This window comes from Colobus angolensis, unplaced genomic scaffold (genome assembly GCF_000951035.1).
Source record: "Colobus angolensis palliatus isolate OR3802 unplaced genomic scaffold, Cang.pa_1.0 Scaffold265, whole genome shotgun sequence".
In the NCBI taxonomy this organism is placed as follows: Eukaryota; Metazoa; Chordata; class Mammalia; order Primates; family Cercopithecidae; genus Colobus; species Colobus angolensis.
In genome coordinates this window covers 1,456,035-1,469,307 of record NW_012115877.1, presented here as the reverse complement: position 1 = coordinate 1,469,307, position 13,273 = coordinate 1,456,035, and the positions used below count along the sequence as shown (strand labels likewise).

The 13,273-nt window shown below is 39.6% G+C and overlaps 1 protein-coding gene across 1 annotated transcript in view; it reads left to right on the top strand.

Annotated features, from left to right (window-relative positions):
* ATP7A (ATPase, Cu++ transporting, alpha polypeptide) overlaps positions 1-13,273 on the top strand; it is a 166,091-nt gene that overhangs the window by 127,764 nt on the left and 25,054 nt on the right. Inside the window, exons 12-15 of the mRNA XM_011947435.1 lie at positions 1,446-1,537; positions 2,539-2,666; positions 6,680-6,834; positions 7,362-7,496. Coding sequence (XP_011802825.1) covers positions 1,446-1,537; positions 2,539-2,666; positions 6,680-6,834; positions 7,362-7,496 — 510 coding nt within the window. The remainder of the gene's footprint in view (positions 1-1,445; positions 1,538-2,538; positions 2,667-6,679; positions 6,835-7,361; positions 7,497-13,273) is intronic.

Here is a 13,273-nt window from a genome sequence, read left to right as displayed (position 1 = left end):
AAGGGGAACATCACACACCGGGGCCTATCATGGGGAGGCGTTAGGGGGGAGTGATTGCATTGGGAGTTATACCTAATATAAATGATGAATTGATGGGTGCTGACGAGTTGATGGGTGCAGGACACCAACATGGCACAAGTATACATATGTAACAAACCTGCACGCTGTGCACATGTACCCTAGAACTTACAGTATAATAAAAAATAAATAAATAAATAAATAAGAAAAAGTTCACCCATATTCCCTTGCTGTAATGTAAATCATTTTCTAATTCCATTCTACATACCTTTCTGTTTTACAGAATTGCAAATGTAGTATTGATGCTACTTTGTACCCTTAACACTGTAAAGTTTTTCCCCATTTTTGCAGTCTAGATAATTATCTAATATTTCTAACTAAGTCTGTCATGTCAGTTTGCTTTAATTTACTAAACCATGCAGGTATTTTTCACCATTAGATTGTTTCTAATTTTTTATTTTTAGATAATCCTGCATTGAACACATTCATGTCTAATAGTCATTTCCATTGAGCTAATATCTTGGAAGACATTACAGAGGATGTGATTACTGGGTTACAGGGCATAAATATTTCTCTGGTTCATGCTACAAGTTGTAACAGTTTTTGCCAGCAGGGGTACGTCAGTGAAGTACTTTTACTACAACTTCACCAGCATTGCATCCCCCCCAAATTCTTGCTAAGTTAATAGACATTAAATGGTATTACAGGGTTACTTTAGTTTGTGTGTCTTCCATTAATGGTGAGGATAAACATTTTTTCATCATCGGATGTTTATATTTCCTTTTGAATGATTTGCCTGTATATGTCCTTTGCCTGTGTGTTTATTGGATTCCTCATGTTTTTCTTATTAATTTATATAATTTCTTCATAAAGATTCCCTAATAATACTTTTAAAAATATTTTGTGTACTTGTAGGCTGGGCATGGTGGCTCATGCCTGTAATCCCAGCACTTTGGGAAGCTGAGGTGGGCGGATCACAAGGTCAGGAGTTTGAGACCAGCCTGGCCAACATCATGAACTCCGTCTCTACTAAAAATACAAAAGTTAGCCAGACATATAATCCCAGCTACTCGGGAGGCTAAGGCAGGAGGATTGCTTGAACCCAGGGGGCAGAGGTTGCGGTGAGCTGAGATCACGCTACTGTACTGCATCCTGGGTAACAGAGTGAGACTCTGTCTCAAAAAAATAAAGAAAGAATAAAATATTTTGTGTACTTTATCTTTTTGAAGTGAAACGTTTTCTAGTGAAACATTTTGAAGTAAAACATTCAAACATTTTGAAGTGAAACATTTTCATATTAATTTTTGAACAAATTAATATTCCTAAAACTGTCTTTTGGGTAAATGCTAAAGATTGTATTTTTATCTTAGTTAAGACCTGAACTTTTTCTTCCTTAGCATTTTCAATGTGTTTGTTTTAATTTATAGGGCAAAACATCAGAGGCTCTTGCAAAGCTAATTTCACTACAAGCTACAGAAGCAACTATTGTAACTCTTGATTCTGATAATATCCTCCTCAGGTATTTATCTTCCCTCTTCTCTTTTTTTAACTTCTTAAGAAAAATTTCAGATATACACAGAAGTAGAAAAAGGACTATCATGAATTCACATAATCTGTCTCCCAGATATAAAAATTATACACATTTTGCCATGCTTCATCTATCCATTTTATCTTTCTTTCTTGTTGCAGTAGTATTAAACCAAATGTCAGTCATATTGTTTTACTGCTAAATATTCTGTATTATCTCTAAAAAGGATATATTCTGCTATAACTATACTACCATATTGTACCTAACAAAATGAACATTAATTCCTTAATGTCACCTAAGACCCAATTCGTATTAATGTTTCTCTTGTTGTCTCCAAAATGTTTTAAGTCTCTTTGCCTGAACTAGAATTCAAACAAGATCCATGCATCATCGCATTTGACTATCACATGACTTATGTTCTTTTAATCTAAAACAGCACCTCCCTTCTTTCTTCTCATTCTCCTTCCTTCCCTCCTCCCCCCAAAACAATGAACTTGTTGAAGAAATAGCCATCAGTTGTTCTGTAGAATATCCCACAATCTGAATTTATCTCTTTGCTTCCTTTTGGTTTCATTTAACTTGTTCTATAACTCCTGTGTTACTTGTAAATTGGAAGATAAAGCTAAAGACTTGATTAGATTTCAATCTTTTGTATATCTCATTTTTATACTCATAAAATTGTTTAGGCAAAGTTACATAATAAATAAAATTTTAGTTAAATGAAACCCATTACATTATTTTTTAAAACTTTCAGTTTTTAATTTAATGACTGTTCAAAAAAATATTTAGAGTGCCTACTTTGTGCTAGCTACTGTGCTGTTCATTAACAGTAAGCAAGACTGACATACTAGTTCCTAGCTTAAATGTTGGTTCTAGCTTCCATTGGTAGTAATTATGGAGCCATAAGCTTGACGTGAACTAAAGAGTTTGCATGGAGAGGTCAGGGTAGGAAGCATATTATAATGGTGCTTTTTATGTTAACTTATATCCAGTGAAGAACAAGTGGATGTGGAACTTGTACAACGTGGAGATATCATTAAGGTAGTTCCAGGAGGCAAATTTCCAGTGGATGGTCGTGTTATTGAAGGGCATTCTATGGTAGATGAGTCCCTCATCACAGGTATGTTCTTTCAAAGGATCATGACCAAAATGTTAAGAAGAGTAGACATGAAAGATGAAGCACTTTTTGTAGAAGCTATGAGTACATAAATTATGAATAAAGAAAATAAGTTCTTTTAAGACTGTATTAAATCAGGTTCCTCAGATTTACTTTATGGCTTTAGTTATGCTATTAGTCCATTTTCACATTGCTATGAAGAAATACCTGAAACTGGGTAATTTATAAAACAAAGAGGTTTAATTGACTCACAGTTCCACATGTCTGGGGAGGCCTCAGGAAACTTGTAATCATGGTGGAGGAGAAGGGGAAGCAAGGACCTTCTTCACAAGGCAGCAGGAGAGAGAAGTGCTAACAGGGGAAATGCCAGATGCTTATAAAACCATAAGGTTTCATGAGAACTCACTATCATGAGAACAACATAGGGGAAACCACCCCCGTGATTCAATCACCTCCCTCCTCGACATGTGGGGATTACAATTTGAGATGAGATTTGGGTGGGGACACAGAGCCAAACCATATCATCCCACCCTTGACCCATCCCAAATGTCATGTCTTTTCACATTTCAAAACCAATCATGCCTTCCCAACAGTCCCCCAAAGTCTTATTTCAGTATTAACTCAAAAGTCCACAATCTAAAGTCTCATCTGAGACAAGTCAAGTCCCTTCCACCTATGAGACTGTAAAATCAAAAACTATTTCCTTCCAAGATACAATGTGGGTACAGGCATTGGATAAATGCTCTCATTCCAAATGGGAGAAATTGGCCAAAACAAAGGGGCTACAGGCCCCATGCAAGTCTAAAATCCATTGGGGCAGTCATTAAATCTTAAAGCTCCAAAATGATCTCCTTTGACTTCATGTCTCACATCCAGGTCATGCTGATGCAATAAGTAGGCTCCCAAGGTCTTGGTCAGATCCACCCCTGTGGTTTTGCAGGGTACAGCCCCCCCAAAATGACTACTTTCACAGGCTGGTGTTGAGTGTCTGTGGCTTTTCCAGGTGCACAGTACAAGCTGTTGGTGAATCTCTACCATTCTTGGTCTGGAGGATGGTGTCCCTCTTCTCACAGCTCCACTAGGCAGTGCCCCATTGGGGACTCTGTGTAGGGGTTCCAAACTCATATTTCCCTTCTGTACTGCCCTAGCAGAGGTTTTCCATGATGGCTCCTCCCCTGCAGCAGACTTCTGCCTGGACATCCAGGCATTTCCATACATCCTCTGAAATCTAGGCAGAGGTTCCCAAACTTCAGTTCTTTACTTCTGTGCACCTGCAGGCCCAACACCACGTGGAAGCTGCCAAGGCTTGGGGCTTGCACTCTCTGAAGCAATGGCCTGAGTTGTACCTTGACCCCTTTTAGCCCTGACTGGAGCTGAAGCTGCTGGGATGCAGGATACCATGTCACTGAGGCTGCACAGAGCATCAGAGGCCCAGGTTCCCAGCCCACAAAATCATTTTTTTTCCTAGGCCTCAGAGCCTGTGATGGGAGGGGCTGCTGCCAAGATCTCTGAGACTTCCTAGAGATGTTTTTCCCATTGTCTTGGTGATTAACATTTGGCTCCTCGTTACTTATGCAAATTTCTGTAGCCAGCTTGAATTTCTCACCAGAAAATGGGTTTTTCTTTTGTATTGCATTGTCAGGCTGCGAATTTTCGAAGCCTTTATGCTCTGCTTCCCTTTTAAACGTAAGTTCCAGTTTCAAACCATCTCTTTGTGAACACATAAAACTGAATGCTTTCAGAATAATGCAGGTCACGTCTTGAATGCTTTGCTGCTTAAAAAATTTCTTCTGCCAGGTATCATAAATCATCTCTCTCAAGTTCACTATTCCACAGATCTCTAGGGTGGGGGCAAAATGCCACCTGTCTCTTTTCTAAAGCATAGCATAAGGGACCTTTACTCCAGTTCCCAATAAGTTCCTCATCTCCATCTGAGACCACCTCAGCCTGAACTTCATTGTTCACATGACTATCAGCATTTTGATCAAAACCATTCAACAAGTTTGGCTAGGTGCAGTGGCTCATGCCTGTAATCCCAGCACTTTTGGGAGGCCGAGGCTGGTGGATCACTTAAGGTCAGGAGTTTGAGACCAGCCTGACTAACATGGTGAAACCCCTTCTCTACTAAAAATATAAAATTAGCTGGGTTTGGTGGAGCATGCCTGTAATGCCAGCTACTTGGGAGGATGAGGCAGAAGAATCACTTGAACTCAAGAAGCAGGGGTGGCAGTGAGCCGAGATTGCGCCATTGCACTCCAGCCTGGGCAAGAAGTGCGAAACTCTGTTACAGAAACAAAAAACAAAAAAAAAGCCAAAACCATTCACCAAATTTCTATGAAGTTCCAAACTTTCCCACATTTTCCTGTCTTTTTCTGAGCCCTCCGAACTGTTCCAGCCGCTGCCCATTACCCAGTTCCAAAGTCGCTTCCACATTTTCAAGTATCTTTATAGCAGTGCCCTACTCCCCGTGGTAACAACTTACTCCATTTACTACATTAGTCAGTTTTCACACTGCTCTAAAGAAATATCCAACACTGGGTAATTTATGAAGGAAGGAAGTTTAATTGATTCACAGTTCTGCATGACTGGGAAGGCCTCAGGAAACTTAAAATCTTGGCAGAAGGTGAAAGGGGCAACGACCTTCTTCATAAGGCAACAGAGAGAAGTGCCAGCAGGGGAAATGCCAGACACTTACAAAACCATTAGATCTCATGAAAACTCACTCATCACAAGAATAGCATGGGGGAAATGGCCCCCCATGACTCAATCACTTCCCTCCCTTGACATGTAGGGATTATAGGTCCCTCTCTCAACATGTGGGGATTACAGTTAGAGATGAAACTTGGGTGGGGACACAGAGCCAAACCATATCAGCTATTGAAGGCTTTTATCACTGGAGATTATTAGCTACTAGAAAGCATAACCAAAGGAAGTTGTCTCAGTTTCCTGTAGACTTGATGGACTTTGGCAGATTTTCCTAGGCAAATACCTATTCTGTCTTTCTGCTGTAAAGACTGGTCTAATCTGAGCTATGATACGAGTCCAGGTTTTCCACATCAGGGTCTACTCTAAGGGAATAAGCCTGGCATAGTTTTAGAAATCTTAGGTAAAATCTGAAGCAGAACCAAAATGATACCTTTCCCATCTCAACTCTCTGATAGTCCTAGAAGAAACTCAATTTATGAACCATGTGGAAGTAATGTAGGACTGTGTGTTTCTTCCTTTATTTTATTTTATTTTATCTTATTTTATTTTGAGACAGGGTCTTACCCTGTCACCCAAGCTGGAGTGCAGTGGCACAATCTCGACTCATGGTATCCTCTGCCTCCTGGGCTCAAACAATCCTCCCACCTCAGCCTCCCGTGTACCTGGGACTACAGGTGCATGCCACCATGCCTGACTAACTTTTGTATTTTTTTGTACAGATGGGATTTTGCCATGTTGCCCAGGCTGGTCTTGAACTGCTGAGCTCAAGCCGTCTGTCTGCCTCAGCCTCCCAAAGTGCTAGGATTACAGGCATGAGCCACTGTGCCCAACGAGACTGTGTGCTTCTCAATAGGGGTGCTATTGCCAGTTTGGATGGGGCAATTCTTAGTTCTGGGGGACTCTCTTACACACTGTAGTACAATTCAGTGTCCCTGACCCTGGCACTGGCACACTAAATCAAAGTAGTAGCACCCCCTTCCCCATCCCGTGCAGTCATGATTACAAACAAAAACTCCCTCCCACATTTCTAAATGTTCCTTGAGAACAGGTTAAGAACCGATGTTCTAGGACTGGGGTGAAACGAAAAGTATCTGCCAACAAGAGCTACCATACAGGTTTTTCCCGTTCAAGGTTTATATTCCTGGCTTTAGCCTAGAATTGATACAAGGAAAAGGGGAAAGCAACTTTTACCTAGGCATTTGTTCAGATTCTATTTTATATCTAGATATTTTTGGCAAGTAACAAATAATGATATGTTTCATGATAGTGATCATTTATGCTCCTTAAATGTATCTCTACTCTCCATACAGGGGAGGCAATGCCTGTGGCTAAGAAACCTGGCAGCACAGTGATTGCTGGTTCCATTAACCAGAATGGGTCACTGCTTATCCGTGCAACTCATGTTGGAGCAGACACAACCCTTTCTCAAATTGTCAAACTTGTGGAAGAGGCACAAACATCAAAGGTAACTTAACTCCCTAGGAGAAACAAACTATTTTCTTTAAAGCCTTCTCAGTATAAATCTTCACCTAGTTTTTACGTTTTCCGATAAAAATTTTAGTTGCATTAATATGGAGTTTGTTTGTTTTTGCTTTGAGACAGGGTCTCACTCTGTTGCCCAGGCTGGAGTGCAGTGGCACCATCATGGCTCACTGTACTTGACCTCCTAAGTTCAAGCAAGCCTTCTGCCTCAGCCTCCCAAGTAGCTGGGACTGTGTGTGGGCACATGCCCCCACACCCAGCTAATTTTAAAAAAATTTTTTTATACAAACAGGGTCTCCCTAAGTTGCCCAGGATGGTGTCAAACTCCTGGACTCAAGCTATCATCCTGCCTTAGTCTCTCAAAGTGTTGGGATTACAGGTGTGAGCCACCACACCAGGCCATTAACATGAAGTTTGTTAAAATATTTCTCTTTGTGCTAACTACTAAATATACTCTGCATTCAGTATCAGAAAAGACTTTGATATTATTGTTGTTATTTTTAATTCTAGGCTCCTATCCAGCAGTTTGCAGACAAACTCAGTGGCTATTTTGTTCCTTTTATTGTTTTTGTTTCCATTGCCACCCTCTTGGTATGGATTGTAATTGGATTTCTGAATTTTGAAATTGTGGAAACCTACTTTCCTGTAAGTGACTTGTAATAACTCTTTACTATATGCAGAACAATTTGTGAGTCTTTTGCATTAGTAATTCAGTGGAAATAACTTTAATAATCACCAGGACCTTTAAAGGTTTGGAGTGGGAGGGTGATAAGAATAATATTTGCATTTTTGTAAATATAAAAGATTTCCTTTTGGAGAAAAATTTTTATTATGACTTGTGATTTTTCAAAAGCAAATACCAAACTTTTACATGTTATGCTTAGTCTCATTTCTGACATGGTTTTGCTTTCACAAAGGACTATAGATATATTGAGGAAACCCTCAGGATTTCAGCTCCGTCATTTACTGTTAATGTGATCTTAGGCTACTTAATTACTCTCTGAGCTTCAGTTTCCTCAACTATAAAGTGAGGTTTTAGTAATACCCATTTTGTGTAACTTAAGATTGTTGTGAAGGTTAAATAAGATAATATATTAGAAATAATTTGTAATTTATGAAATGCTTTACAAATATAGGATATTATTAGTGTCTGCTCATCTAGTTCTCTGATGCTCTCTATGGTGTTGTAAAGTGGTAAAGTAGTAGAACTGGACTGTGCCTCAAATTAGATATATAAACTTTAAGTCATGTAACTTTTACTATCCTCAGTTCTCTTATCTGTAAAATAGGGAAAATAATACCTAAGATACAGGATTGGAATTAGTATAGGTGAAAGCATCTAACATATTGACAGATGCAGGTGACAGCCAAGGGTCCCCCAGTGAAACCCCTGAAGGTTGAAAACCTTTAAGCCTAAAACATCCTGAAGGTTGAAAAACCAGACTACTGGTCCCAGATGAAGCCTGCCCTAACCCCCAACGCCCCACTGATTCTTTCTAAATAATGTCCACCTACGCACTGGGAGGATGGGGTAGGGCCCCGGGAAGTTCACCCCGTTTGTATAGGGGAGGAGTCTGGCCTGTCCTGTTCCTGGGTAGTACCTGGGGTTCAGTCGGTGAGGTGGAGAGCCTGTTAACAGGACTCAATCTCATTTTGCCGAGTTGTTTTTCCTTTTTCCGTTTTGGCCAACAAATTCCCTTCCCCCTCACCCTTCAAAGTGTCTGCAAACCTAATCTTTCCTGGCCGTGTGACACGCATCTGTTCTTTTTCTACAACAACATGTGTACATCTATGAAGTTTATGGAAGCATAAGCCTAGAAATCTATGAAAGCCCCTTCCAGCTGTGTTTCTATATCGATCTGTAACTCTTGGATGAATATTGAAGTATTTGAGAACTTAATAAGAACCTAACACTGTAAAACTATTACTGATAAGAGCTGCAGTGAGCCATGATTGCACTACTGTACTACAGCCAGGGCAACAGAGCAAGACTCCTACTCACAGTAAATAAAGTCTTAGTTTGTTGTGTTTATTTATTTTATTTTTTATTCAGGAGGTACATGTGCAGGTTTGTGTTTGTTTGTTTGTTATTTATTGAGACAGAGTCTTGCTCTGTCACCCGGGCTGGAGTGCAGTGGCACGATCTCAGCTCACTGCAACTTCCACCTCCCAGGTTTAAATGATTCTCATACCTCAGCCTCCCGAGTAGCTGGGATTACGGGCTTATGCCACAATGCCCGGCTAATTTTTGTATTTTTAGTAGAGATGGGGTTTCGCCATATTGGTCAGGCTGATCTCAAATTCCTGACCTCAGGTGATCCACCTGCCTCGGCCTCCCAGAGTGCTGGGATAACAGGCATGATCCACCGTGCCCGGCCCATGGGTATATTGTTTATTACATGGGTATATTGGGTGATGCTGGGGTTTAGGCTTATGGTGACCCCATATCCCAAACAGTGAACACAGTACTCAATAAGTAGTTTTTCATCCCTTGCCCCCCTCCCTTCTTCTCACCTTTTGGAGGCCCCACTGCTCATTGATTCCATCTTTATGTCCATGTGTAGCCATTGTTTAGCTCCCGCTTGTAAGTGAGAATATGCAGTATTTGATTTTCTGTTCCTACGTTAAGTCACTTAGGATAATGGCCTCCAGCTTTCACCCATGCTATGCAAAGGACATGATTTCATTCTTTTTTTATGGCTGCATAGTATTCCATGGTGTATATGTACCACGTTTCCTTTATCCAGTCCATCAATGATGGGCACCTGGGTGACTCCAAGTCTTTGCTATTGTGAAGAGTGCTGTGATAAACACACACGTGCAGTTGTCTTTTTGATAAAACAATTTAAAATAAATAAAGGAAAATCCTTTGAGTAGATATCCAGTAGTGGGATTGCTGGATTGGATGGTAATTCTATTTTAAGTTCTTGGAGAAATCTCCAGACTGTTTTCCATAGAGGTTGAACTGATTTACATTCCCACCAACAGTATATAAGTATTCCCTTTTCTCTGCATCATTGCCAATGTCTGTTATTTTTTGACTTTTTAATTATAGCCATTCTGACTGGTGTGAAGGGGTATTTCATTGTGGTTTTAATTTGCATTTCCCTGATGATTAGTGATGTTGAGTAGTTTTTCATGTGTGTTTTGATAACTTGTATGTCTTCTTTTGAGAAGTGTCTATTTATGCCCTTTGCCCACTTTTAAATAGGGTTGTTTTATCCTTATTGATTTGTTTAAGTTTCATATAGAGCCTAGATATTAGTCCTTTGTTGGATGCATACTTAGGAAATATTTTCTCCCGTTCTGTACGTTCTGTTTATTCTGTTGATTGTTTCTTTTGTTGTGTAGAAGCTCTTTAGTTTAATTAAATCTCCTTTATTAATTTTTGTTTTTGTTGCAATTGCTTTTGAGGTCTTAGTCATAAATTCTTTCCTTAGGATAATGTCCAGAAGAGTTTTTCCTAGGTTTTCTTGGGGTTTTTATAGTTTGAGTTTTTACATTTAAGTCTTCAATCTGTCCTTAGTTAATTTTTATATATGGTGAGAGATATGAGTACAGTTTCATTCGTCTGCACATGGCTAGGTAGTTTTCCCAGCACCATATATTGAATAGGGTGTCCTTTCCCCATAGTTTGTTTTTGTCAACTTTGTTGAAGATCAGTTGGTTGTAGGTGTGTGGCTTTATTTCTGGGCTCTATTTTGTTCAATTGATTTACATGTCTATTTTTGTATCAATACCATGCTGTTTTGATTACTATAGCCTTTTAGTATAATTTGAAGTCTGGTAATGTGATGCCTCTAGTTTTATTCTTTTTGCTTAGGATTGCTTCGGCTATTTAGGTTCTTTTTCCATATGAAATTTAGGATTGCTTTTTAAACTCTGTGACAGAAGACAGTAGTAGTTTTATAGGAACTGTGTTCAATCTATAGATTGCTTTGGACAGTATGGTGGTTAGGGTTAGACACGGAGAGAAGATCATCTCCTGCCAAACCCTTCCCCCACACCTACAGTGCTACAGATGCAGCAGTGGTATTTCCCACCAGGAGCCAGCTAACGCACACTTGGACAAAGCATATTTCATGCTTTACATGGTGGCTCCAGCCCTACTGCAAGTGAGTCACATGCTGCTTGGGCTTTATCCAAGGGCAAGGCTCAACTTCTTCTCCCGACAGAGTAGCACTGTCCCAGCAAGGAGGGACAGACAAATCACTGAGTTGCCTGCTTTGGTCTGTCTTTGGGAAAAGACTAACCCAAACCCATTTTAGTGGTAGCTATCAGAGGGGCATACTCATGGGAACCAAAGGACAAAGTCCTTATGAAATGAAGGTCAGGAGCCCTGCAACAAGGGCACAAAAGAGAAGCTGATCATGTTCTTGCCAGCGCAGGGTCAGGAATGGGAGTGCACCCTAATGTAATCTCTTCCCACCATCCCTGCATCAGGGCAGGTACTTCCACCTGACACCAACCTACCTGCTGTCTCTTACTCTTGAATGTCATCTACTGGTCTGTATCCTGAACTACATCATAAAATTTAAAATCTGCTAACAGAAAGGCTTAGTTCTAGCCCTTAAGATAAGTCCATAGGGACCTCTGCACCCTAAACCCTACAGGAGATTGTCAGCTCTAATGGCTAATACCTCACTACAAAAAGCAGCATCTGAGAAAGCTACGGCATGGAAGCTATTCACAACCAAGGAACCTGTACAGCACCTTGGCCCCCTAAAAGCACCAAAAACAAAGCTAAATGATCATACACAACATGCACCACAGTAAAGCACCCAAAGGAAAAAAAAGAAGGAAAGACAAAGTCCCATGGAAATGATAGCAAATTCAAAAATAGGAAGCAAAAGTTCCCTTGGATGAGAAAGAATTAGTGCAAGAACTCCAGCAGTACAAAAAGTGTTTTCACAACACCAAAGGATTGTAATAGCTCTCTAGCAATGGCTCCTAAGCAGACTGAAATGTCTGGAATGACAGATAAGTAATTTAAAATATGGATTGCAAGGAAACCTCAATGAGATCCAGATGAAAGTTGAAATCCAGTATATAGAAACCAGAAAAACGATTCAGGATATGCAAGATGAGGTAGCCATATTAAGAAAAAAATAAAAAAAAATGGAACTGTTGGAACTGAAAAATTCACTAAAGGAATTTCAAATCCAGAGAACTCCTGCAAAACATTATAGAAGATGACCATCCCCAAGGCACACAGGCATTAGAACATTCAAAGTCAATGCAAAAGAAAAAAATCTTAAAGGCAGCTACAGAAAAGGGCCAAATTACCTACAGAGCAAAACCCATCAGGCTAACCACAGACTTCTCAGTGGAAATGTTACAAAGCTGGAAGTGATTGGAAACCTATTTTTAGTTTCCCTAAAGAAAAAAAAAAATTGACAATCAGGAATTTCATATACTGCCAAATTAAGCTTCATACATGGAGTAGAAACAAAGTCTTCCCCCAGACAAGCAAACAGTAAGGAAATTCATCACCACCAGACCAGAGCTATAAGAAATGTTCAGAGGAGTTCTGAACATGGAAACAAAAGAATGTTACTTGCTACCACAAAAACATGTATAAATACAAAGCTCACAGACCCTATAAAGCAATTACACAATTGAGACTACAAAGAAACTAGCAAACACCACCATGAGGAACAAAACCTCATATATCAATATTAAACTTGAATGTAAATGGCCTAAATACTCCACTTAAAAGACATAGATAGAGTGGCAAATTGGAATAAAAAAACAAGATCCATCCTTTTGCTGTCATCAAGAGACCCATCTCACTGGTAATAACTCATAGGCTCAAGGTGAAGGGATGGAGAAAGATCTGTCATGCAAATGGAAAACAGAGAGCAGGGGTTGCTATTCTTGTGTTACATAAAACAGAGTTTAAACCAACAATAGTTTTTAAAAAGGCAAAGAAGGGCACTACAAAATGATAAAGGTCTCAATTCAACAAGAAGATTTAACTATCTTAAATACATATGCACCCAACGTTGGAGCATCTAGATTTACAAAACAAATACTGCTAGACCTACAAAAAGAGGTAGACTGCCATACAATAATAGTGGAGGACTTCAGTACCCCCCTGACAGCACTAGAGAGATCATCAAGGACAAAAATTAGCAAAGAAATTCTGCACTTATATTGGATTCTCAACCAAGTGGACCCAATAGATAGCTACAGAATACTCCACTCAATAATCACAGAATATACATTATTCTTATATGAACATAGAACATTCCCTAACATTGACCATAGGCTTGGTCATAAAGCAAGTCTCAATAAATTAAAAAACAACTAGATCAGATCAGGCATCTTCCTACACTACAGTGGAATAAAATTAGAAATCAATACCAAGAGGAACTCTAAAAGCCACGCAAGTACAGGGAGACTAAACAACCAACTCCTGA